Raw genomic sequence first — 25,502 nt, 5'->3', positions numbered from 1 at the left:
TCCGTTGGTGATGCAGACAACGTCTAAAATTGACTTGAAGCCAGTCAGGATATGCACAAAATAGGGATCTTCCAGAGTTCGGGGCCTAAGCTCTCCGCTCGCAGATTCAATTGCAAAAGAATCGGGGATATAGCGCTTGGTGCTGCCTTTGAGAGTCCTGCTCTTGTAAACGGGGTAGATATAAACGTCCAGGTCTTCTTTCAACCCCATATTTCATGTCTGCATTAATTTCCTGGGTAGTCCTTGCTGTGCTTAAATACGAGGCGTGGCACTATGTATCAGCCGTTTATCGTTATTCCTGTAGAATGACTTACCCGTTTACCGTATTTGTCATACTATACCTACAGTAGATGACATTCATAACCGGCATTATACCGGTATTACGTGTCGAGCATTGCTGTTAAGAATTTAACTGCATTCGCTGACATGTATTATAGTATAATTGTATTCTGTAACCTGTTAATCGCACTCCTTTAAAAAGTACCAGTAAGTGGAATAGCAGAGGGCTCCCCTGGATACTTTGCAAGAAGAGAGAGCATCTTCTTCCTGAGCTTTTTCTTCTCCCTAAACAGTTCCTCATATACAAACCTACACTTCTGCTGCGGCCTACCCAGGACGATTCTATAGCATGCCTGGAAGTACTCCTCCATCTCTGGCCTGACGTTTGTCTGAATTTTCATGAGGCCAGGGAATGCGACTCCCGGGGGGCATGCGGGGAACTTTGCCGCTACCTGTTTGGCCACTTCTGCCGTAGGGTACATGTCGTTCAATGAGTCGAAATAACCAATCGACGTGAGATATTGGTGAACTTTCATACTTGCCGTTGTGGCGTAGGAGTCTAGGAGCATCTGGCACATGGGGACTTTCCGCAATGCATCTATGTTAAAACCCTCCTGGCCAATTGATAAGCAGATAACGTCGAGCTCTCCTTTAACTAGGGCTAGAAGTATACAATATGTGACTGGTAGCTGTTTTTTTAGACGTTTGCTCGAAGACTCGACCGTGAAACAGTCAGGGATGTACGGCTTCTCGCTTTTAAGCGTCTTCTTATCATAGCTAGGGTAGATAAAAATATCGAGGTCCTCTTCCAGCGTCATTCCGCCAATTCATCCTCCTGCTCAGTAGCTAAAGAGTACGTAGTCGCTACGTCGTACGAGGAACGTGAACATTCCAAGACACAAGCAAAAGACCGATGCGAGCTGCTTTGGCAAAATCAACTTTGGAACATTCCTGGGCGTCCAGTTCCATTTACGGCGAACCCAATTTCTGTTATATGAACTAATAGTTAAATTGTGGTCATATACCACTGCAGACTTAGCATTGTAAGTATTGGTGTCAATTTTGTCCTGTTTCCCTAGCATATTCGCACTTACTAGGTGTATTCCCTCCTATGCCTCACGTATACACTATTAAATGGATAATCGAATGGCAACATAGGTGTAAATATATTTCAAAAATATTTTGCAATGATTCTAAGCCGGAAATATCTATCGTTCTGGGCGAATTGTTGCCAATATCAAATATCCATATTTTGGAACGAGGTTATTCAAAACCAAGAAATATTCTTCCATTTATCAGTGATATGACGAGGTCCATTGTGACAAGAATAATTTCCTGCATGTCCTGTCGGATCTTCCTCCAATGAGGTGTACAAGGGCGTGAAAGGGTCCGAATAATTGTTCTTTGGAACGCACTATTCTACAGTACATTGTAGTGTACTGTCGTAACTCCGTATATATACCCCTGATAAGCCTCATTCGGCGCAATCTCTGTGGAGCAGCTGCATGTCTCGCATTTTTCCCCTGAGAAATACACTGTATTTCAGGTACCGCCTGGCTACATCCTGCTACGGCTCAGCCCTCGGCTGGGTTGGCCGAAGTTTTGTTTACCATTGTTAGATATGTCCTAACAGATATATTTCTATATATTTATTAAGGGTAATGAAAACGGTAATTCATATTCAAGAGAACATGTAGTTCGTATCATACTGGGCTTGAGTCCCTCAATTGACGAGATAGCGTCTACTATCACAGTCTAGCTTCTACTAGGGGGAAGCGCACTAGTTAGAAAATAGGAGAACGTTTGCACTACCTATTAACAGTACATTAAGGGTGGTTGCTAGTGTCCCGTTTTTTTAATTTTTTTTTTAATTGCTAGATATTCTACCGGTAAAATATGCCTCCGAAGCACCTTGTACCGGTACTGTAGTGAATTCATTAAAGCTTGCAGTTATCACTTTGCCGCTGTATAGGGACTGCCGGGACCAATAAACTTATGCCAATTTTTTTAACATCTCTGGCTGAATGGTGGAAAACCAGTCTTATTTCGGTCGTCTAAAAGTACGGTCAATTTCTCCGGACTCCACATTGCGAGGGCCTAATTTAAACCCCCATCTTATTCGGCGCTTCGGAAATATCTGCCATCCGATACGCTAAAGAGGATCCTAATATCGATTTGAAATATAGCTGAGCGGCATGCCCACGAATCTCCGAGATCTCCATCAGCGGGGTGCGTCGTCAAACGGCGCGGCGGCGTAAGAAGAGGTCCGAACTCCGGCAGGTCCGTCCCCCCCCCCCACACCCCTACCCCGCGACCGTATGCACTACGGGAGGGACTATTTAAGGCCATTTTGTCCCTGAGAATGAGAGAATAGAATCCAACCGAAAAGAATCCATCACAATGACCTTGCAGGAAGTGGGAATCGAACACTTTAATCCAATGGGTGGCGCCAAGCTCGAGTCCAGAGCCGACGTTGCTTCTGCCTTTGAGAAGCTCTTCGAGCCAATGCTCAAAGGTTTCTCCGACTCGGGCGCCGAAGTGCTGTACGACCTCAGTGCTGCTCACTTTGACCGAAAGGCCATCAGCCTTGAAGGCTACGCCCGACCACTGTGGGGAATTGTTCCCTACGTTCTTGGCGGGCACAAGTTCGCCCACTGGGACCTTTACCGAAAGGGTCTTGCCAACGGATGCGATCCGGAGCACCCGCACTACTGGGGCCCAATTACCGCCACTACCCAGCAGCAGGTCGAGATGGCTGCTCTTGGATTCGCCCTGGCGTTTCTTCCGGAGCACATGTGGGAGCCATTGAGCGAAACGGCGAAGAAGAACGTGGCCCAGTTCCTCGTTACCGGACGAGACCTTGAATTCCACACCAACAACTGGATGTTCTTCAGAGTTTTGGTCGACATGGCCCTTGAAACTGTCGGGGTACCATTTGACAGGAAGCTGACTACTGACTACCTTGAGAAGCTCAGTAACCTGTATGTCGCCGATGGATATTACCGAGACGGTATGCTGGATACCATGAGTGAGCGATCCATTGACCACTACAATGGCTTTGCCCTGCATTTCTACGCTCTTATTTATGCCCAGCGGTACCCTAAGTCCGAGCTGAGCCCCAAGTTCAAGGAACGAGCGCGCCTGTTTGCCCCGCGCTTCAGGGAGTGGTTCGACGACAACGGATCTGTGCTGCCGTACGGCCGAAGTTTGACCTACCGATTTGCCTGTGCTTCTTTCTGGGGAGCTGTCGCGTTCTCCGGCGAGCCTATGCTGCCATGGGGTGAGGTGAAGGGCCTTTACATGCGGCACCTGCGATGGTGGTCGCAGCAGCCTGTGTCGAGGCGAGATGATGGCGTCTTGTCGGTTGGCTACGCCTATCCAAACACCTTCATGTCTGAGTCTTACAACTCGTCTGACTCCCCGTATTGGTCTATGAAGGCATTCCTGCCACTGGCACTGCCGGAGTCGCATCCGTTCTGGCAGGCCCAGGAGACTGCGCTTGATCGAGCTGGTCAGACCATTGCAGATCCAGTGCCAGGTTTTATCTTCAACCATGTACATGGGACCAATACTGTTGTCCTTACTGGCGGTTCTATAAATCCGTTCATGCGACACTCTGCGGAGAAGTACTGCAAGCTCGCCTACTCTACACGATACGGCTTTAGCGTCGAGTCTGACTACCGCCACTTTGACCAGGGCGTGTTCAGCAACATGCTGAGTCTCAGTGACGACGACGACCACTACCGGGTCAGAGAAGGCTACAAAGAGTGTCGAATCAATGGCAGCACTTTGGTCACGACTTGGAAGCCATGGAGCGACGTCACTGTCAAGACGTACTTGTACCCAGAGGGCCAGTGGTATGTTGCTGTCCATGTCATTGACTCCGCTCGAGAACTATCGACGATTGAAGGTGGATTTGCCATTCCGGGCAGTCTTCCGCAGGATTGGGCTGACTCCAAGATTGCTAAGGACAACTCCTCGGTGGTTATTGAGACTGCCGATGACTACTCCGCTATTGTCGCGCTGAGCCTTTCGTCGGTTTCGCGAGCGGTGAGAATCCAGAGGACAGACGGCAACACCAACATCATGAACTCCAAGACGGTTCTTCCGCAGATCAGGGCCCGAGTGCCGGCCAACAAGACCACTGTTCTTGCTGCGGCGTTCTTGGCTAATGTTAAGGTTGAGGAGACCAAGAAGGCTTTGGCTTCTCCACCCAAGGCTCCTACATTGGAGCAGCTCAAGGACATTGAGGCCAAGAGCGACGTTGTTGGCATCTACAAATAAAACTACTAACTAGTTAAGCAATTAAGTATACCGGTATCTTAAAATGGCATAAATTGATTGATATCATACTAACCTTTGTCGATTATTCACAATTGGCTTTACCGTTATATAGAGTATACCGAGTAGAAAACGAATGTACAATTGACATCATCGTCCCTAGTTAGAAATGGACAACTGACATCAAATACAATAAAAAAGCCATGGACACTTGACATCAAATATAATATGGTTAATAACAGCAAGTGTCTACAGTCTCCTACAGTCCAATGTAGCATAGTCCAACAATTAGTTAGCAATGGCCGGACATTCTAAAGCGAAAATGAGTGTAGAATTGGCATCATCATCCCTAGATAGAAATGGATAACTGACATCAAATACAATAAAAAAGCCATGGTCACTTGACATCAAATATAATATGGTTAATAACAGCAAGTGTCTACAGTCCTACAGTACTATGTAGCATAGTCAAACGATTGGTTAGCAATGGCCTGACATTCTAAAGCGAAACCATCAAAGTGCATCATGCAAAGTAAGTTAAATATAAACAACACTAGTTAATGAAGTGATAAACAATGAAATGGAGGATGAGACTCCCAAAAATGTAATCGCCAAACGCCCGCTCTGGCGATACTTTCGGGAACTCGCCCTCTGAAGCAAGGTACTGGACTCGCAACGCCGCAGTCAAAACAAACTGGCCCACCGTGGAAGCGAACCCGCCTAGGAAGGCATTAAACGGCTTAATACAATTGAGTCAGCAATCATCACAAGAGTCCAAATGAACAGAACAACTTACAAATGTGCCCACAAGCAGGCAAAACACGAATTGGAGCACCCCCAGGGCAACCAAAAAGACCATGAACCCGTCAATTAGCCTCACCCGGGGAGTAGCCGACTGCAGATAGGTGGACCATAGCTGGCTACCTATGTCGGCCGTACTGCCACTTCCGGAAGACGATTTCTTCATTATAAGTAGCCGTCTTTAAGAGGTGTTTAATCGGTGTCGAGGGGCCTCTTTAGGAAGGTGGTGATTTGGCGACTTTTGGGTCCCCATCCCCCGGGCGCGCGCAGCCGCCCTCTTCAAGAGGGCCTCCAGCTGAGTGCACTCGAGGACGGTTTTAAAATCACCGAATTTGCGATAGATTTGTTCCCTTGCTTGTTTAAAGCACGAAAGCCTAGTTAATCCATATGGAACTGAAACGTCCTCCGACTACGCGGGTCGTGCCACCGCTGAATTTCGCGCCGGTAGAACGGGGTTTGTACCGCTCGGGGCAGCCTGCGCCCATCAACTTCCCGTTCCTCGAGGAGCTCGGGCTCAAAACCATCTTATGGCTGGCGGTAGAGGACCCGTCGGACCGGTTTTTGGCCTTCGCAGACGACCATGAGATCACGTTCCATCATTTGGGGCTGGTGACAGAGGGATCAAACCCGTGGGACCAATTGACCGAGTCGTCGATCCTGGCAGCTCTGGACATCATCATGAAGAAGGAGTCGTATCCTTTGCTGGTGTGCTGTGGTATGGGACGACACAGAAGCGGTACTGTTATTGGGTGCCTTCGAAGACTGCAGGGATGGAATTTGGCGTCGATATCTGACGAGTATCGACGGTTTGCTGGGTCGAGGGGAGGCAGGGTGTTGATTGAGCTGCATATCGAGGCATTTGATACCAAGTCGGTTGTAATTGATGAGGACAGGGCGCCGTCGTGGCTTCATAAGGAATCTTTCTGCGGGGTTATACGGAAACAGGTGTCGGATGGGCCCGATTCGCCGAATAGTAATACCAAAGAGGAGGAAGAGAAGAGTTGAGATTGAACGGGCATATTTGGCAATTGTATGAGTGTGCATGCTCTGTCTATATAGAGGATAGAGTTGGTGACATGTTGAAGCATATCCGGTGATAGAACTGGGGCATCGCTTGCCAGGGTACCGGAAGTGATTATGGTGCGAACTCTCGATGGTACCTGCCCAAGTCATACAGACCACTCTACATATACGATTTAACTAACGAACGGAAGCCGGCTAATCAGAACAGCCTATGAATTAGAAGCCAACTTGCACCGCGAGTATGCACGCCCAGTAGTTAAGACTCTTCAGCCTCTCAGTATACAGGTATGATAGTCGACATAGTACACTAGAATACTGATCCAATGTGAGTAACCTTTCCTGCGAGCAATTGGGGGGACCAGTCCCCCCAAACCCCCCTGTGGCTCCGCTCCGCGGAGATATTGTAGTGATCAATGATCTCCGCGAAGCGGAGCTACGGGGGTTTGGGGGCTGGCCCCCAAGTTAAATGCAAGACTTTTATTACAATATACAAGGCTACTCGCCCCTGCTAGTCTGGACGTTAAACGAAACGCCCGGTAGTTGGTTAGTGTCGAACGAAACGGTCGCCTCGATGCCAAGGCCCGCCAGCACCCCTCTAATGAGCCCCATCGGGAACCACAGATACGGCGTGGCCCTCGCCAGTGTCGTGGACTGCGACTCCGTCGCCATTCTCTGACAGTACTTGAAGTTGTTATCAATCAGCACATAGGTGCCCCGGTGGTTTGTCTTCAAGTTGTCAATCTGCTTGCGATACAGCACAACCCACAGCTCTTTACAGATAAACTTCATCACGTCCAGCGGGTCGCCTAGCCGGGCCCGGTCTCTTGTAAACACCTCGGCGAGCCCCCGTCCAGCGCGGTACCCGTACCCTTCGACGCGGAAGTACACGTCGTCCGATTCGGCGGTCCCCAGCTGGGCCGCTACCGACTCAGCCAGGGGCACCATCTCAATGAGCAGCAGATCTAGCGCTGCGGCGCTGACCGTCGTCTGAGTCTCCATGTGCTCTGCTGCTGCCTCCCCAAACTAAACAAAATGAGGACGCTTTTGATATGCGGGTGTTTGGTGAGGACATATATATATTTTGTCCGCCGTTGGGATCACCGACGACCCCTTTCCACTTTTCACGATATCGACGGAGACCGTAGCTGGGGATGAACGAAGAGACAGAAGAGAGGCAAACCCCGAGCCCGAGCCGTAGCCCTAGCCCTGCCTCCAGGCTTGAGGCCAACAGGGCTGTAGCGGATGTTGCGTGTATCTCGGCAGGACTGGGTGCAGTGTTCGGAGCAAGTCTCTTCGGGTTTTGGTACCTCCGAGTGCAGCTGCCCATTTACGTAGCGCTCTTAGCAGTATTCCACTTCCTCGAGTTCTACATTACGGCCAGGTACAACCCGGGGAAGCTGTCCGCCGACTCATTTCTGCTCAACAATGGCAGCGCGTACAATCTGGCACATGCCTGTGCGTTTGCCGAGTCTATCGTAGAGTACATGATCCTGCCTGAGAGCATGACGGCGTTCAATTCTATTTCGGCCGCGGGGCTGGCCCTAGCGCTGTTCGGCCAGTTCATGCGGTCTGCGGCCATGATCCATGCGTCGTCGAACTTCTCCCATGTCATTTCCCGAGAAAAAGAGCCAGAGCATCAATTGGTGACAAGCGGAGTCTACCGGTTTGCGCGACACCCGTCGTACACCGGATTCTTCTATTGGGCCCTGGGGCTGCAGATGTTTATGCTGAATCCGCTCTCGTTTGGTGCATTCGCCTATGTGCTGTGGAACTTTTTTAACCATCGTATCCAGGACGAAGAGCGAACGTTAGTGCTCTTCTTTGGCGAAAAGTATACGAGGTATAGGCGAGATACTCCTACTCGAATTCCCTTCATCCCTTAATCTTCATCGCCTTCTTCTTCTTCTCCATCACTCATTCCATCTCCATCGCCTCCAGTATCCATTCTTTCTCCATCTTTCAGTTCTCCTCCTATTCACATCTTATCCCCGATTTTAATAGAAATGCTTATTAATTTTTGTATCATCAGTCATCATCGTCGCTCAGAGTGAGATCAATCACCTCGGGACTGTTACCCGTAGTACCGCTCGCATTATGGCTGAAACTCGTCGTCGGGGCCTTGTTGGCATGCAACTGTCTCCCTGGCTGGACATATGCAGACTGGTTGTCCTTGTGGGAAATTTGCAGATTGGCCGTCGGGTTCGCTGCGGTGGCCGGAGAAGCAACTACCGGCGCAGTACTATTAGTAGACTGTCCATTTGATCCATTTGATCCATTCAGTCCGTTCGGTATAGAACTGGTTCTGTTGACAGAAGGAGTATCCTGACCAGCGTCCATTAACCCATTGTTGCTCTCGCTAGCCACTGGCGAATACTGCCAGCTCGTAGCAAAGGACCGGCGGTGGTTCGCAGTGTTGCCCGACCCGTCTCCTCGCGGTAGGGTAAGAATCGAATCCCCAAAGTCAAAGTTAGCAAGCGATTCGTAATTGTATGGACTATTTGCTGCTCGGTTATTAATTGTCGTAGTTGTTGTCGTATGGTCGTAATTCATTGCGTCGTTATTAGCATTGTTGCCGTCGTTAGTATTAGTAGTACCAGTCGCATTTTGGTGTCCATTAGCCACTGTAGCTGCGTTTTGGGTCTGCCCTTCTTCTTCTTCTGCTGCTGCTTCTTCCTGCTCTTCTTCTTCTTCGTCGTCGTCATCAATCAAGTCTACTACAATCGGTTCAGCCATTGATCTGCCGCTACCCTGAGGGTGACGTTGGGGCGGCTTGAACATATCTTCATCGCTGTCGCTGTAATCTTCCTCTCCCTTGACCTCCTTGGGCGGCGCCCAGCTGCCGTCAGGATGGATCTCCACCTCTGTCACATCCTCGTCCGTCTTCTCGAGAATGTCCTTGATGTATCCGTCCAGCGCCAGCGTCGGATACTCGATCTGCTTGTTACAAATAGAGCAGATCCAAGTCGGGGCCTGCAACTGCAGCATGATGAACGTCTCGGCATCTAAACAGTCAATATGGTGGCACATGCTCGACCGTATGGGGTTCTTGATACGCGTAAACGACACTGGATCTCTCAGCGAGTGGAAAGTCGCCATCGCCTCAATCTCTTCGTCCTTGCTATCCTCCTGGATGCGCTTTATCACCGACTCCTTCGTAAACATAGGCCGGGCCAGGATTCCGCTCACAATGTCTGCCACAGGGACCGGCTTAGCCAGAAAAGCAGCAATTACAAAGTCGCTCTGGGGTTTTGCCACAATTATATCCACAGTATGCCGCGTCTTATTCTGGTTGAGATAAGCGTTCCGCACATACTCCGTAATGTTCGCAGGCAGAGTTGATCCAGGCTTGTTCTTGACCCCCCGGGTGTTCGCCACAACCTGCTCGTTATTCACGCGGATATCCAACGTCTGAGGGAACTGGACCACCGAGGAGCGTAGCTTAATCAGCTCGTCATAGGTCGTCGAGACAAGATACACGGCATAGGTGTCATTGAGCACGGCATCCAGCTCCATCCCCTGCAGCACAAAATTGCGCGCCAGCGTCAGCCGGTCATTGTAAAACCTGCTCCGTAGAAACGGCATGTAGTCATGCAGCTTTCTCACCAGTGTGTAGAACGGGCTCGGCCGGAAGTTGACCTCCAAGGTCTTGAACTCGTCTAGCTGGTTCGGCCGGTGGTGGTGATGCGACGGCGGCTGGTACTGCCCCGTGGCCCGGGGAGGGAACAGCTCGTCGAGAACTGCTGTTGGATTCTGGCGCGACAGGTCGACCGTGGGCGCATTCGGGCGGCGGCTGATCGAGTTCACCTCGTTCGTGTAGGTCGTTCCTGCGCTCATCGGACTGTGCGAGTACTGCGTCCTTACACGGTCGTAGTCGACCTCCTGCTGGCACAGCGTTCGCGCCTGCTTCATCGAGGGCAGGTCCTTGGCCCGCACCAGGTTGTGCAGGTAGTCCTTGAGTCGCGACACGAGCACGGCCTTGAGCCCCGACTGGCTCAGCTTCACTCCGCGAAGCACCGACTTAAGTTGGGCCACCTTCAGCGTGTCTACGATTTTCAGCGTCTTCTCATACTCCATTATCAGCTCCGACGCCATCTTGCCATGATTAGATGTGATCCTTCTTTTTTCTACGGTTATACAGGACTCTCGGTATTTGGTGGTTGATCGATCCAAAAAATTGTGGTCCTCACTACTTTCCTCCCAAACATCGCCTAACTGACAGGACCAGTCGCCTCAATCGACCAGTCGTTTATATGTTATTTCTTGTTTCTCCTGATTAGTTATCTTGGCTTTCTTCTCTTGCTCTGAGTTAGGTTTCCAGCAGGCTCCTTGGGGGTGGTGGCTCTTGGAGCCCGGTGGTGGCAATGCGTTACGATAGTTCGCTTGCTGTGTGCGGCTCATGCGGCTTAACCCCCTGAGTTAGCCGAGGAGGCTGCGAAGGCCAAGAATGAGGCTGCGAAGGTCAAAGAGGTCAACCAATTGTGGGCTTACCTCCGGAAACAAGCACCTGCTCGTCGAACTTAGTCATCTGCTCGTCATGCATGTACTTGTAGGTCTTGATGGTGGCCGACTGAGTGTCTATGTCGTAGATACGGGTGCGTCTGATGAAATCGCCGTATCCTCCGTAGCCGCCCTCCCCAATTCCCCCAGCGTGGCAGAGCCAGATGTTTTCCTTATGGCCGTCCTTCTCGCCGTCGAACATGCAGAAGTCGTTTACATGGTCATGCCCGACGGATACAACACTAACGCCGACCTTGGCAAACACGTCGCGGGCACCTGAATTGTGAACAGGAGCCGTGCTCCCTTCCTTAAAGCTGCCGACAATCTGGTTTCCCGAGTTTCGGTATTCTGGCAGTGGGATGTGGATAAACGCCATCGAGAGAGGGATGTGCGAGTATTCCTCCTGCATCGGCTTAACTCGCTGGTACTCCTGTTCGACAAACTTCAATTGCGAGTCTTTGATATGGTCGTATCCAAAGTTCTTCTTCTGGTCGGGGAACCGCTTGTGGGAGTCCAAGAAATAGAACGTCAACGCCGGGTTGTGGCTCTGCGGGCCTTCTACTGTGAGGACATAGTTTCCAACGCCATCAATGGCCTCAGGACCAAGAGAGGTATGCGAATACGGGAGCCTTGAGGCCAGTTCTACCACTTCGTTGCGTGTCAGCGAGCCTTCATCATCATGGTTACCCATGATCATGGCATAGGGAATCTTGCGCTTAACGAACGGTGCAACTACCTTGAGGAGCGCAGTTTCGGCATCCGGTGCCTCGTGGCCGTATATCTGGTCTCCACTGAGGACTACGAAATCCGGAGCCTCCTTATCCAGCACTTTGTTAAGGAATTCCAGCGTGCGTCGGTCTGCATGGCAGCTCTCACCGTCAACGCCCACGGGATCGACGCACTTGCCGTAACCCGTGGAGAAATGCAAATCTGCAACCTGAAGTACCTTAAATTTACCATGCTTGGGCACCTTGAGTACCTTTGATGGGTTCTCAGCCTTGGGCCCGTATCGCACCGTGATCTTGGGCAAATCCTCAGAGTTCGACACGAGCGGGTTCTCCTTGAGCTTCCAATTAATACGTGGCTCTACTGCGTCGGGGCCAAAGAGAACGTCCACAGCAGTTACACTGGACCGCGAGTTGAACTTGCCGTACCGCACCCACAGCATTGAGTCGTCTATTCGTTTCCATCCAGCCTTCTCTACGACGTCCATGTCAACTGCGACGTGGTCGTTCCCCCCGTCCTGGGCAGAATTAATGTACTTCTCTTTCTTGAGGCTCTCGATAACATCCTTGGGGATATTGTTGCTCGAACCCACGGCCACATCAAGCACCACCTTGTCGTCATCCTCCAAGTCGCGCTCGTCTATCCGCTTTCCCAGCAGGTAACCATGCTTGATCCAACGGCCGGTGAGGTACAAATCCTTAGGGATCTTCGTCCACCCGTCAGACTCAATATCTTTGCAGCTCCACGAGGTGGAACATGTAACGATCTTAAGATCCACGACAACAGATCCGGGCCTATGCAGTGGCATGTGCGTTTGGAACGTTGTGGGTAGGAAATTAAGGTAAAAGTCACTGGCCAGGACTAGCAGTGACAATAAAATAGTAGCTATAGCTACTTTCGCGATCTGCCGCAACCATAGCCTTGATAGTCGAATCGCCATTTCGTCCTGGGTGAGAGTGGCTGTATGTCGGGGTTGGGATGTGGTCGCCAAATATAATTCGCCTTGTTAATACCGCGTTATCATCACCATAGTCGGCAAGGAGCTTAACTGATGTTTATGTTCAATTTTAGATGGAAGTTAAAACGTTGTATTTCCATTTTCAATATATAACACGATATACATAGCCCCTCACACTTAACATACTACCGTACCTGCAGGACAAAAGTCAATTGGCTAAACATTGACGCTTGGTTAGTACTTGGTAGGCAATCTGGCTTCTAAGGTCTGTAAACAGTAACGCGAATATGAAGGCTGTATCTACATTAGTGTGTACAATTTTTGAATTATATGCATCGGATGCTTTGAAAGCCCATTGGCTTTACCGAAAAACGGTATTGGTGCCAGGAAACTCCATAGTTATCTTTGGTATTTCGTATCTATAGCTTTAAGCAATCACAATAAAAGGGATAATTGGAAGTGCAATGGTTACTCTGTTGTCGCTTTTGACAGCCGTAAATATGTGTAACGTTACTGAATCCCAACATGTTACCCAGGTACTGCGCCCACATTCGAGATTGTCATTTACAGTGTAGTTGACGGATGTAAGAATAATTCATGTACGGTAGATCCAAATTAAGCTTGATCAAATTATATGTTACGACTTTGCCATTAGTATATTTCTGTTTCAGTTCCGTAAGTTAAAATCGATGAATTGGCTTTGGACTCGCCGTGCTGAACTACCAGCAACCAAAACCAGACATACACGGGAATAGGACAACATGCCGGTATCTTGTTTATTACCAATTGAAACGCTTTTTCAAGTGCTATTGAGTAAAATCAACGTATTACAGTATGCCAACCAATCACTGAACATATATTATCCATTCTAAAGTCTACAAAGATACAAGTGTGGCCATGGTAATCGCGTTGAATTAATGCAGGAATCATTACAATAAATACAGAAGAAAACTTTTAAAAGACATCCGGAAGTCGCTCAATGACATATTTGTGCCCTCCCACACTCATCAATGGGATACCAGGCACCTTTCTAATTCGTCGCTTCAAATCGGCATCATTAGTGGCTACAATGTAGCATTTATGCTGCATCACTCTGCTGACCAGACAATCATCGGCGTAGGTGCCCTTATGGCTGCAAGTGAGCCGCTGAATTCTCGGATCTCGAGCCATTCTCAATGCAATTCGATACTTCGGACCAAGTTTCTCCAATTCCGCCATAACACAGTCTGTGACAATAGGAATACATCGCGCATACAGGGTGTCCATCATACCCCTCACGAGGTCGAGCTTTTTCTGAATACTGAAGTTAATGAAATTGGTATCCACCAACACTTGGTATGGAGGTTTGATAGCCTCGTTATACTGGAAGAACAGAGACGACGAAACCTGTGGCCTTTACAGCAGTTAGCAACTTATATCACAGAATATTAAATGTGGACACTTACACTTCCTGGACAAGTTCTTCATCCTTCTTTGGCTGCTTCTTCGTTTGATCCTGGTTCTCTTTCCTATTACCTCCCGGTTAGTCCCCATCCATCTTTAATATTGTCTTTTATGCCTTAGACTTACAGTCTCTGATCAGTCTTTTTCTTGATCAGCTTCTTCTGAGCTATCTTTCTCGTCTTCTTAGTCTTTCCCATGGTTACTGTTGATCTGCTAAGAACGCTCTCGTCGTCTCGCTGATAAAAAAAATCTGGAAATTTCATCGGAGATCCGTGAAGTGCGGCGTATAAATTGCTATTAATTTAATCTATTTCAGCAAAACTTAATAAGTTAATTGAGAAACTACTTAATTAACGTATTGGGAGACGTACGGCTGAAATCACTACGACCCGGCATTGGTAGCGTTAGCCTCCCCTTCCTCGTTCATTGCGAAGACCGTTAGACTATTGATAGATTCTACGGCCAAGGAAGAGATGTCGTTGGCGTCGGTATGTTGAATACTTGCAGGACTAGAATGTGTGTCTGACTAATCCTTATAGTGGAGGGTGTTTAACTTCTTTGACCTTACGGCGATTCGAGATCCGGCCTCGACTTCAGAGACTCCACTCTTTTCAGTAAGTAGCTAAATCCGATCATCGCGTCCCTCCATACTAATTGATGTACAGGATTCTAAATTAACGGAAATTCGCCAAGGCCGCAATGGCTCAGTTTTCTTTGGTACCAATGATGGCGTTGTCAAGGAGTTCACGCAGGACATGGAGCTGCGTCAACAGTTTGCGGCGTACGACGATTCCTGGAGCATTACCCAATTGAAGTATTTGGAAGGAACATCACTACTTTTGACAATTGGTGAGAAGCAGGGCGAGCCTCTAAAGCTTCATCTGTGGGATCTGGAGAAGTTTAGTAAAGGCACCACTACCCCACATTGCCACACGACGGTCAATATCACCAATGGAAGGAACACTTTCCCGCTATCAGCATTTGCAATCTCCTCAGACTACTCGATTCTGGGATGCGGATATGCTGACGGAACTGTGATCATAGTAAGGGGCGATATTGTCCACGATCGAGGATCACGACAGAGGGTCGTGTATAATAGCCAGAGTCCCATTACAGGTCTGGGGTTCTACGAAAAGGGAGATAATATCACCCTGTTTGTAACCTCTGTCAGCCAGGTTTTCACTGTACCAACGCATGGAAGGAACCCCGGTAAGGAGGAGTCGACGCTTGACAAGTCTCGTGGAGCGGCACTGGGCTGCGTTGCTCAAGACAGCAACCAGAAACTTATCGTGGCTCAGGACAGCGGTATCACTTACTATACAAGCCGGCTGCGGGATGTTTCTTTTGTGTTCGATGTGCCAAAGAAGTCGATTTTCCCATTCAGACAGTACTTGGTGATCTCCACTGCGGGATCCCTCACCGGTACCTCGTCAAATTCGGCGTTAAGCTCCCTGGTAGACTCCAGCACTAGCCGAATTATTATCATTGACACAGAGAACAAGTACATCGCCTACAATGGCCAAATTTCCAACGGACTAAAGGGCATCTTCGTGCAATGGGGCCAGCTGAACATCCTTGGATCGGACGGCGTGCTTTATGCCGTCAAGGAAAAGAGTCTGACCGCCCGACTAGACATACTAAAGCAGCGCCATTTGTATGACTTTGCCATCCATTTGGCCAAAGAGCAGAACGCTGACGACAAGACTATCCTCGACATTGAGAGTGAGTTCGGCGATTTCCTGTACAACGAAGGCGAGGTCAACGAATCGCTGGTTCATTACATCAACGCAATTAGCCCTTCGGTTCAAAGTAGCCGAGTTATCCTCAAATACCGCGATTCGCAGTACATTTCCAACCTCACGGCCTATCTAGAGGCACTCCATGATAGAGGATATGCGACAAAAGAGCACACCACGCTTCTTCTCAATAGCTATGCCAAGCTGAAAAACATTGAACAGTTGACAAAGTTTGTGGAGGCCGGCGCCGAGGAAGGAAAATTCGACTTTGACACTGCTATTAAGATCTGTCGACAGGCCGGATACTATCCGCTCGCTACCTACCTGGCACAGCGCAATGGAGATTCAGATACCGCTGTGCTAATTATGCTTCGAGATCTCCACGACTCCAAAAGCTGCCTCAAGTACATTCAAACGCTTGACTTCAATAACGCACTCACAACGCTAATTACTCATTCTCGACTGCTCTTGGACGAACACCCAGTCGAGACGACAGCGTTGTTGATTACCATGTTCACTGGTAAGTATGTGCCTAAGCCTCTCGAGCTCTCTCTGCCTTCGGTGAATGGTAGCTTGAATGGCAGCGGGCTTACCTCGGACCAAAATTCAATTGCTGCACCTGTGCTACAAAGCTACCGGGCTTTTGTCAACTATATGGCCAGTGGATTTGGAGGTATGAATGGCAATGCTGAAAGCTTGACGCCGGGTACTCCAAGTGAGCCGACTTACCAACCCCCAAAGCCACGGCTCATTTTCTCATCCTTCATAGACCACCCGAATGAGTTTGTTATCTTCCTCGAAGCATGCCTAGAAAGCTATGATAGATTTGAGGGGGATGAGAAGAATAGGGTTGATCTCGTGTCTACTCTGTTTGAAATGTATCTCACTTTGGCTAACAAGGCACAGTCTGACGACGAGAAGCGAGAATGGCAGCAAAAAGCAAAGGCACTGGGCCTCGACAAAAACAATAAGATGGATCAGAACACCATGCTACTCCTGACCCATATGACTGGCTTCCATGACAATGAACTCATGGCCGCTGCTTATCGAGATGGTTTCCAGGTTGACATGTTCCGTTCCTGCGTCGCTTCAAGAGACGTGCAGGGCGCCATTGAAGTGCTGCATAAATACGGAGACCAGCAGAAGGAACTCTACCCTCTGGCGCTAAACTTTTTCACTTCATCTACACAAGTTTTGGAAGAAGCCGGGGAGGAAGAGTTCAACTTTGTGCTCACCAAGATCAAAGAAAAGCGCCTAATGGCACCATTGCAGATAATACATGAACTGAGTACCAACTCGGTTGTCAAAGTGGGCCAAGTGCGAAAGTTCCTGCTAGACCTCATTGCCAGCGAGAATACTGAGATTGAGCACAACACTAGACTGGCCCAGTCCTACCAGGAAGAAACGGCGCAGAAGGCTAAGGAAATCAACTCTCTCATGAACGATCCAATGGTCATTCAATATTCTGTTTGCGCGTCGTGCAACTTGCCCCTTGATCTCCCAGCTGAGCACTTTGTCTGCAGGCATTCTTATCACCAGCGATGTTTGGCCAATTCCGTTGCAGGGTCATCAATCAATGAGCTCAATTACATGCATGCTGAAGGTTCCACCAAATGTCCAAAGTGTTCTTCTGATGTTGAGACGATCCGGGCTCTACGGGATGCGCAAGAAGAGGCTGCACAGCGATCTGACCTGTTTGAAGCTGCCTTGAAGGACAGCGAGCACAAATATAAAGTCGTTGCTGATTTCTTCGGCCGCGGAGCACTAACCAATGTCTAGCGTCATAGATGAAGAGAGGACAAATAATAATATTCAATATATATACAGCAAACCAGTTCTGGCATTCTACATTCGGTCGACTGGGGTGAGGCCAACAATGGTGAGACCGTTGTGGAGAACCTGTCGGGCAGCAGAGTACAGGGCGAGTCGGGCAGTGGCAACGTCCTTCTCCTGGCCAGCGACCCACAAAACATCGTAGCAAGACGAGACAAGGTGAGTGAGCTTGAATAAATAGGTGACAACAGTCGATGGCTCCATATTTCGCAGAGCCATAAGCAGCACATCAGGATACGAAACCAGACATCGGATCATCTCCTTGGCGATCGGCTCGGTCAACTTGGAGACATCAATGCTATCAATGTCGGCCTGGGACTCAAGGACAATGCCCTGCTCAGCAGCCTTTCGCTCCATGGATCGCAATCGGGCGTGCGCGTACTGGAGGTATGGACCGGTATCACCCTCGAACGAGAGCATTCGGTTCCAGTTGAAGTTGTAGTTGTTAATTCGCTTCGACTGCATGTCCTGAATAACGACGGCAGCGATACCCACAAGGTCGGCGACCTTGTCTGGGTCTGGGATCTGCTTGTACTTCTCTTCGTTTCGCTTCATAACTTCGTGCATAGCCTGCTTGGTCTCCTCGAGAATAGTGTCGAGGAACACGACGGTACCCTTTCGCGTACTCATACCGAGGACAAGGCCAAAGTTGATATGCTGGAGCCGCTCGGACCACTCGTAGCCCATAAGCTCGAGGATCTTGAAGAACTGGGCAGTGTGCAGGTCCTGCTGGGATGCAATGACGTAGATCATCTTGTCGAACTTGTACTCGTTGTGTCGCGCAATAGCCTCGCCGACATCTCGAGTCAGGTACAGAGAGGTGCCGTCTCGCTTCTGGACAATGGTCTTGCCGAGCTTCTTGCTATATGGCGTCAGGTCAATGAGTTTAGCACCGTTGTCGTCAGTAATGAGGTTCTTCTCGGCAAACTGCTTCTGGGCGAGCTCCATGGTCTCCTTCGGCACCAGAGACTCGCCTCGGTACTGGTCGTATCTGATGTTCAGTCGGCCGTAGGTCTCTCGGTACTTCTCAATAGACAGCTCTCGGAACTTCTTCCACAGACCAAGAGCCTCCTCATCGCCGTCCTCCATCTTCTTGAAGTAGGATCGAGCCTCGTCGTCGGTGGCAGACTCCTCCGTGCCGGTCTCGGCCTTGGACTTCTCTTTCTCCTCGGTGATCTCCTTGTTAACCATGACATAGACCTCAAACAGGTGGTTGATTGGGTCCTCCTCAAGCTTCGCAGCGTCACCGTATCGCTTGTAGCCCACGGCCAGAATACCAAACTGCTTGCCCCAGTCACCGAGATAGTTGAGGGAAACAACGTCGTAACCCAGCTTCTCGTGCAAGTGGCTCAGGAAACCACCAATGATAGTAGATCGCAAGTGGCCCGCGTGGAACGGCTTGGCGATGTTTGGAGAGCTGAACTCAATGACAACCTTCTGGCCCTTGCCTACGGTCGAGGCGCCGTAGTCGGCCTTTCGGGTCAGAATATCTCGCACAACGAGCTTGTACAAGACGCTGCCAGAGAAGAAGAACTGGATGAACGGGCCCTTGGCGACAGCCTTCTCAATCAGCGAGTCCTGGGGGAACTTGGAGACCCACTCGTTAGCGAGAGCGACCAGCTCACCGCCCTTCTTGTCCTTGATTCGCAATCGCGGCACGGGGAGCACCAAATCGCCCCGCTCGGGCTGGTTGGAGAACTCGAGGGCCGCGAAGATGACCTCCTGGTCAATGCCGCTGATCTTGGACAATTCGCCCGAGATGTACGATCGGAACAGGTCTACCGGGTTCTGCACCGGGTTAGACCCGGGGAGCACGCCCACCGTGGTGTCGTTGAGGCCCAGGGCCTGCAATTTCTGCGCCAACTGCTCAGTCTCAGCCATGGTCATTGGAATATTAGGCAGCTTGTGCTGTGGAATGCTCGAATAGAGTCGAAAACTTTTTGCTAGGGGGACACAGAATCGACGGTAAGTAGTAGTGCGTGCCTTTAACAGTGGATATCGCGTCGCCAGGCTCCTTAGCATCCACTTTAGCTGAAAAAAGTTTTGCAGGGTTGAAGAGTCATCGAACGAAAATTGAAACTTTTCCCCATCGCGCCGCGCTTAGTCAGTTGTTGCCCCAGCCCTGACTAAGCGATGTGGAGTTATTGTTATACAAATTAGCCGTTAAGTTGTCGAGCTTTGCGTAGCTAGCTTGCTACTAGCCAGTCCGCCGCCAGGCCTAGATTAGCTAATCTGTTATACGAATATCTGTCAGCGTTAAAGCTGTCCGGATAGTAATCGACATAGTTGCAACGCCGCGGTCATTGTATTTTTGATTTTGATTGTTTCTGTTACGGGATCTGTAACTGTGGGGTTGTCGAGCTGTTGGGATTTCTGTAACCGAGAGGGTTGTTACGCCGTAACGGCAACTGTAAGTAAAAGGGCTAGGTGACTCGGATCGCTAGGAGACACGTGATAACACATAGATCAATTAGAATAAGTAATGTGCGAATACTCCGGACTCGGTTTGATAATTATAGCAGAGTTCCCCGAGGTGTAACCTACAGAGCCGTTCTTGCCTCTCATTTCCCCTGATATGCAGGGACGCCGGTCTCAAAGGAGAGTGTTTCAATATGGTTCTAACCACGGGAGCTCGAGGGCTGGCCCTCGAAGACACGTGGTACCATACGAATATGGCATAAATTAGGCTCTATATTTTATCAGAGAGTGAGTGGCCGAAACAATTGACACGCTATTATGACCCACAAGCTTTCATGAAACTGTGTCAATTATATTGTATACTGCAAGTACTACCACTAGGAATAGATCTGGCGTACTATTAAGGGTCAAACTGATCACGCAATGATTCACTAGTAAAAAGGGGTTTGAGGCGAAGAGTGTCTGTACCTTCACTACCGGCAACTCCCCTACGGTGTGTAAGGCGATGTTGGCAACGGTTCGCCAATCATTGTGGGGCGCGCAACACCCCCCGCCATATATTCTACCCCTGGCTTCTCGAAGGTACACCATCCAAACGATAGAGACAGACCATGAATGTCGTAGAGAATCTAGTAGACTGGCTAGCCAGGAGGCTCGTTCTCGGGAGTGGGATTGTAGTCAGCTACCTGTACTTCGGCATCAAGGCCATACTGCACTGGTGGTACGGCAAATCACACATGGAGCGGTTGTGCGAGTACGCCGTTCAATGCTGCACCAGCCAGCGCGAGAAGGATGAAGTTCTCGTCAAAGTGTACCGCCAGCTAATGCTGTCGCGGGCATTGGCTCCGCCAATTGCGGAGTACGAGATGGGCCGCCTCGAACTACCTGATCTCGAGAGCTCGATCAGATCAATCAAGAAGTTCCGCGAGGACAAGACGGTAGGGCGATTCCTGAGGCGGGCCGTTATGTTTTTCGCTGCTGTTGGACTCGAAAGTCGTAGACTCTTTCTCACTCTGCCTTCGGAAGCATCGTCGTGGGACAATGACGAAGGCAAGCTTACCCAGGCATATGACGCCGTGTTTGGTAGCAATAATACCCCGAGAAGAGATTGGGTGTCAATGGGGTTTCAGGGAAAAGATCCGACGACCGACTTCCGGGCTACAGGCGCGTTTGGCGTCGCGTGTTTCCATGCGTTTGCCACAGGCACCCCTGCCGAGGAGGTTAGACAAATGCTCGAGCAGTCAGGGAGCCTGAACAACAAGGATCTCACCATGCCCTGGTATTCCTTGGCACTGGTATCTGTTCACATGAGCCAGCACCTCATCTCTCAGTACCGGTGCAGCGAGCCGCGGTTCACGTACCTCGTCGTCGAACGGCTCGTGGCGCAGGGCTCGGCGAATACGCGGGGAGAGTCGGAACAAGGGGTATCCGAAGCCTTCCGCGACACGGTACTGAGACTCCACCGGGGACTGCTAACGGGGTTCCACAGGCACTGGCTTCGTGAGGTAGCATCAGGGGCCGTACGGACTGTTTTGGACTGTGAACAGAGCATCCAGCGTTACTACGAAGAGTGTCCTCCCTAACTTGTCTGATTTTTTTTTTTTTTTTTTGGTTGTATTCAGCACTATGCGAACCAACCGCTTTATTTTTGGGTACAACTAGACGAACCTACATGAACAAACAGGGGATGGTTTTTTTTTTCCCCTCATGTTATCACTGCACCAGAAGTGTCCTATCGGTCGTCACTGGACCATATTCTCCGATCGAATTTCAACGTCAACGCTGCCCGTCGAAACCTACAGACATATAGTCAACGAAATGCGTGTAAAATGTGATAGTTGACACATAGCTTTCGGAAAATCTAGTGCAGCAAAGAGCAAGAGACGCGAAACATGGCCAGGCTGCAGATGGCGGTTGGAGCCATAAGTTTATCCGCGACTCCAATAGGGAAATGCACAATTGACGAGAGGTGATTATTTTGGGGACTGTTACTTCTCCATGGGGTAACAAATGAGATGAGATCAGCTCATATCGGGGGTTTTCCTCGGAGCGATTTTGGACGGTCGTTTTTTGCACACCCCGGGGCATTCCGATGGCGATAGTTCCGGAAAAAAGTTTTTCCGGGACGACGCGGACAAGGCATCGGACGGAAAAATTTGGCCGCGACATGCATTCCAATATGACGATTAGGGCCGCATAAGGTTTGCAACCTGCATGCAACGTTACGTCAGTGGGATGAACTACCAAACATGGACATTGAAAAAAAAAATTGCCGCTAGAGGCCTGGTTATGGAGTGACAGTTACAGGGAATCCGGGGCTCCAGGAAACGCTTTATTTTTTTTTATCGCAGTGGAGAAAAATGGGGAGAAATGCATGCCATGTTGGGGTAACGTCAACGGTCTCCTCCAATGCTGCTTGGAGCATTAGTCGGCAGCGGTTGCGTAACGTCCAACCTTGAACTCACATATGGTTTACAGTGGTATGGAATGTGCTACGACCATTGCTACGTTCAACCATTCAAACGACCGCTGCAATATACATTCGAGCATTTAACTCGGCTCTGCTATTTGAATTTGCAAGTTTGATCTGGGACTACTGATTGGACAGCAAAGGCAATACTGTACTGGGAAAGAAGGTAGCAGTTGTAGAGGCCGGACCTCGGAGTTTTTCGTGCATCCGAAGCTCATCTAGGGTGGTGATTCAGCTTGTCGCACCTATCCCGCCCTCCTCTGAGGTCTTTTCTTGTGCATGTTGGACCAGCTGATTTTGGTGTATTTTTTCACCCTGGGCTATTAGTATCGATTAGGCTCTTGAGACATGCCATCTTTGAGGAAAATAAACAACGTTCAAAGGGTGGCTGGTGGATAACTTATTCCAACAGATCGATATCGAATGTCGTACTTACGTAGCTGTTCCATGTACCGAGGCTTGAAAGGGGAAAACCCTTGTGTGAGAACGGTGCAGGGTGCCTGCTGCTCTGCTATCGCACCTTCAAGACGTACGTCGAAGACGCTTAGTAAAAGGGATGCAAGCCGGGTCCATCTCAAGACCTTATTCCTTGGCTGTGGCCCTATAATGAGCTGAATCAATCGGACCGGTGGTGTAACACACCTTCGCCAAGGAGCCACCTTGTACAGTTTCATTCCCAGAGCCCTACTTGTTAGTCTTCGATCCACTGAGGCACTTTTTCGAGCAAAAGCAATGAAAATCCACAGTTGGCTGATTCTCTTTTTTTTTTTTTTTTTTTTTTTTTTTCCCGGCGGTTCACGATTCTCCTTCCTGAATCATAATACGGTGAGATATTTCATTTAATCCATGAGGCCAAAAGCAAGCTCTCTGCAAAGAAAGAGAGAGAAGGGAAGGGAAAAAAGCAAATGCCTCACACACTCTATACGTGTTACAGTCGGCCAAGTGAGAAGCCCGAGATAGCTAATATAAATTCTCCCCCGGTTCTCTGGTTGGCTCTTTTTTTTTATCCTTGCTTTCTTCACTATAGTCAAAGCTTACTTTCTAATCTCACAATATTTGGCAAAAAGCTAAAAGGCTATTGAATAGGTGTCCTTGCTTCAACAATATCCTTTGCAAGTACCTATCAGTAATTGCGTATTGATTGCGCTCGTTTTTGCTATAAATTAATCGCTTGTCATCTCTCTTTTGAGAACCCTGTATAATTATTCGCAATGGCTGATTATCAGAACGATTCGTCGGCCTCCTCGATCAAGGAAGAGCCAGACAACATGAATACCAACATTAACACTACCAACGTCCAGTCCCTGGAGGCCGAGGCCGCCGCCTCTGAGAAGGGCATTTCTGACTTCATTCTTGTTATCACCCTCTGTTGCTTTGCCGCTATGGGTGGATTTGTCTTTGGTTACGATACCGGTACCATTTCTGGTTTCATCAACATGCCTAAGTTTATGGAGAACTTTGGTTCGCGAAACGCCGAGGGCGAGTACTACATGTCTAAGGTGCGATCTGGTCTGCTCGTCGGTATCTTCTCCATTGGTGCCGCCATTGGCGCTAACGGTCTCGTGAAGTCCGCTGACATGTGGGGCCGAAAGAAGGGTATCATGTTGGGCTGCGTTGTCTACATTGTTGGTATCTTGATTCAGATCACTGCTACCAACAAGTGGTACCAGGTCTTTATTGGTCGACTCATTGGTGGTGTTGGTATCGGCGCTCTCTCTGTCATGGTGCCAATGTTCCAGTCGGAGACTGCTCCAAAGGAAGTACGAGGTCTCTGTGTTTCGTCCTTCCAGCTGTTCATCACCCTTGGTATCTTCATCGGTTACGGTGTCTGCTACGGTACTTACGATCGAAACGACACTGGCTCGTACCGAATCCCAATGGGTCTCTGCTTTGCTTGGGCCCTGATTTTGCTCATTGGTATCTCGTTCATGCCGGAGTCTCCACGATATCTTGTTCAGAATGGCCAGTTTGAGGCTGCCCGAGCGTCGTTGTGCACTGTTTCCAAGCGATCCACGGACGACCCAGTCATTCGACTTGAGATGGACCGAATTACCGCCGGTGTCGAGCACGAGCGAGAGGTTGGTAAGGCTGGTTGGGGTGAGGTTTTCACTGGTCAGCCACGAATTGGCTGGCGATTGATGCTTGGAGTCTGCGTCCAGGCCCTCCAGCAGCTTACTGGTGCTAACTACTTCTTCTACTATGGTACTACCATCTTCAAGGCTATTGGCATGTCGAATTCGTATGCTACGTCTATGATCTTTGGCGCTGTCAACTTTGTCTCGACCTTTGCTGCCTTCTACTTTGTTGACCACTATGGCCGACGAAAATGCCTCTTCTTCGGTGCCATTTCTATGTTCTGCTTCTTCATCATCTACGCTTCCCTTGGTACCAAGGCCCTGTACCCAGATGGTGAGGGCCACCCATCTAATACCTCTGTTGGTAAGGGTATGATTGCTGTTACCTGCTTCTTCATTTTCTCGTTTGCTACTACCTGGGCCCCAATCGCCTACGTGTTCTGCGCCGAGATCTACCCATTGAGAGTCAAGGGCAAGTGCATGGGTATCGCCACTGGTGCTAACTGGCTTGCAAACTTCCTGCTTTCGTTCTTCACTCCATTTATCACTGGCGCCATTGGCTTCAAGTACGGGTACGTCTTTGCCGGCTGCCTTGCCTTTGCGACTGTGTTTGTGTTCTTCTTTGTCCCAGAAACTAAGGGTCTGAGTTTGGAGCAGATTGATCAGATGTTTGCTTCTGGCGTCCAGGCCTGGAAATCGGAGAGCTGGGCTGGTGAGGAGCTTGTTCAGCCATCCTCCAACTACCAGACCGACAAGAGTGAGACTGCTCACAACTAGACGACATGATACACCAAAAAGAAAAAGAACTAAAAAAGAGAGAGACTTCTCTACAATACCTTTTTTCGCTTATATATATTGAGATTCTTTCTCGCTGAACTTCTAATTAATTTATTGAGTAATTGTAACTGGAGTTTGTCCTGTTTAATAGAACTTTCAAACAATATCGTCCATTGCCAGCATAG

General features: G+C 49.3%; 12 protein-coding genes across 12 annotated transcripts; 6 read left to right on the top strand and 6 right to left on the bottom strand.

The window, feature by feature from the left end:
- Positions 1 to 2,679: 2,679 nt before the first annotated feature.
- TRVA0_007S01772 (DUF2264 domain-containing protein) lies at positions 2,680 to 4,563 on the top strand (the record flags this gene model as incomplete). The annotated part of the gene is made up of 1 exon (XM_076683246.1): positions 2,680 to 4,563. One exon carries the CDS (start codon positions 2,680 to 2,682, stop codon positions 4,561 to 4,563), a length of 1,884 nt encoding a protein of 627 aa, XP_076542490.1.
- A 550-nt stretch (positions 4,564 to 5,113) lies between these two features.
- Positions 5,114 to 5,419, bottom strand: OST2 (dolichyl-diphosphooligosaccharide-protein glycotransferase; the record flags this gene model as incomplete). Its single annotated transcript, XM_076683245.1, has 2 exons — positions 5,114 to 5,299; positions 5,357 to 5,419. 2 exons carry the CDS (start codon positions 5,417 to 5,419, stop codon positions 5,114 to 5,116), a joined length of 249 nt encoding a protein of 82 aa, XP_076542489.1.
- A 329-nt stretch (positions 5,420 to 5,748) lies between these two features.
- Positions 5,749 to 6,366, top strand: OCA1 (protein-tyrosine phosphatase OCA1 family protein; the record flags this gene model as incomplete). The annotated part of the gene is made up of 1 exon (XM_076683244.1): positions 5,749 to 6,366. One exon carries the CDS (start codon positions 5,749 to 5,751, stop codon positions 6,364 to 6,366), a length of 618 nt encoding a protein of 205 aa, XP_076542488.1.
- Positions 6,367 to 6,879: 513 nt separating this feature from the next.
- On the bottom strand, positions 6,880 to 7,383 carry TRS33 (Trs33p; the record flags this gene model as incomplete). Its single annotated transcript, XM_076683243.1, has 1 exon — positions 6,880 to 7,383. One exon carries the CDS (start codon positions 7,381 to 7,383, stop codon positions 6,880 to 6,882), a length of 504 nt encoding a protein of 167 aa, XP_076542487.1.
- Positions 7,384 to 7,535: 152 nt separating this feature from the next.
- STE14 (protein-S-isoprenylcysteine carboxyl O-methyltransferase) lies at positions 7,536 to 8,267 on the top strand (the record flags this gene model as incomplete). The annotated part of the gene is made up of 1 exon (XM_076683242.1): positions 7,536 to 8,267. The coding sequence occupies one exon, from the start codon at positions 7,536 to 7,538 to the stop codon at positions 8,265 to 8,267; it is 732 nt and encodes a 243-aa protein (XP_076542486.1).
- Positions 8,268 to 8,409: 142 nt separating this feature from the next.
- Positions 8,410 to 10,476, bottom strand: TRVA0_007S01662 (Siz/PIAS RING finger protein; the record flags this gene model as incomplete). Its single annotated transcript, XM_076683241.1, has 1 exon — positions 8,410 to 10,476. The coding sequence occupies one exon, from the start codon at positions 10,474 to 10,476 to the stop codon at positions 8,410 to 8,412; it is 2,067 nt and encodes a 688-aa protein (XP_076542485.1).
- Positions 10,477 to 10,852: 376 nt separating this feature from the next.
- Positions 10,853 to 12,415, bottom strand: DCR2 (metallophosphoesterase family protein; the record flags this gene model as incomplete). The annotated part of the gene is made up of 1 exon (XM_076683240.1): positions 10,853 to 12,415. One exon carries the CDS (start codon positions 12,413 to 12,415, stop codon positions 10,853 to 10,855), a length of 1,563 nt encoding a protein of 520 aa, XP_076542484.1.
- A 1,104-nt stretch (positions 12,416 to 13,519) lies between these two features.
- Positions 13,520 to 14,205, bottom strand: FCF1 (rRNA-processing protein FCF1; the record flags this gene model as incomplete). The annotated part of the gene is made up of 3 exons (XM_076683239.1): positions 13,520 to 13,958; positions 14,011 to 14,073; positions 14,135 to 14,205. The coding sequence occupies 3 exons, from the start codon at positions 14,203 to 14,205 to the stop codon at positions 13,520 to 13,522; spliced, it is 573 nt and encodes a 190-aa protein (XP_076542483.1).
- A 276-nt stretch (positions 14,206 to 14,481) lies between these two features.
- Positions 14,482 to 17,523, top strand: PEP5 (tethering complex subunit PEP5; the record flags this gene model as incomplete). The annotated part of the gene is made up of 3 exons (XM_076683238.1): positions 14,482 to 14,496; positions 14,548 to 14,622; positions 14,674 to 17,523. The coding sequence occupies 3 exons, from the start codon at positions 14,482 to 14,484 to the stop codon at positions 17,521 to 17,523; spliced, it is 2,940 nt and encodes a 979-aa protein (XP_076542482.1).
- A 66-nt stretch (positions 17,524 to 17,589) lies between these two features.
- TRVA0_007S01574 (arginine--tRNA ligase) lies at positions 17,590 to 19,464 on the bottom strand (the record flags this gene model as incomplete). Its single annotated transcript, XM_076683237.1, has 1 exon — positions 17,590 to 19,464. One exon carries the CDS (start codon positions 19,462 to 19,464, stop codon positions 17,590 to 17,592), a length of 1,875 nt encoding a protein of 624 aa, XP_076542481.1.
- A 1,268-nt stretch (positions 19,465 to 20,732) lies between these two features.
- Positions 20,733 to 21,578, top strand: TRVA0_007S01552 (ELMO domain-containing protein; the record flags this gene model as incomplete). Its single annotated transcript, XM_076683236.1, has 1 exon — positions 20,733 to 21,578. The coding sequence occupies one exon, from the start codon at positions 20,733 to 20,735 to the stop codon at positions 21,576 to 21,578; it is 846 nt and encodes a 281-aa protein (XP_076542480.1).
- A 2,098-nt stretch (positions 21,579 to 23,676) lies between these two features.
- HXT3 (sugar porter family MFS transporter) lies at positions 23,677 to 25,317 on the top strand (the record flags this gene model as incomplete). The annotated part of the gene is made up of 1 exon (XM_076683235.1): positions 23,677 to 25,317. One exon carries the CDS (start codon positions 23,677 to 23,679, stop codon positions 25,315 to 25,317), a length of 1,641 nt encoding a protein of 546 aa, XP_076542479.1.
- Between the last annotated feature and the right edge of the window lie 185 nt (positions 25,318 to 25,502).

Source organism: Trichomonascus vanleenenianus, assembly GCF_965637985.1.
Source record: "Trichomonascus vanleenenianus strain CLIB 3782 genome assembly, contig: TRVA0_007S, whole genome shotgun sequence".
Classification (NCBI taxonomy): domain Eukaryota; kingdom Fungi; phylum Ascomycota; class Dipodascomycetes; order Dipodascales; family Trichomonascaceae; genus Blastobotrys; species Blastobotrys vanleenenianus.
Note: the sequence above shows the minus strand (reverse complement) of the source record. Positions and strands in the feature narration are given on the sequence as shown.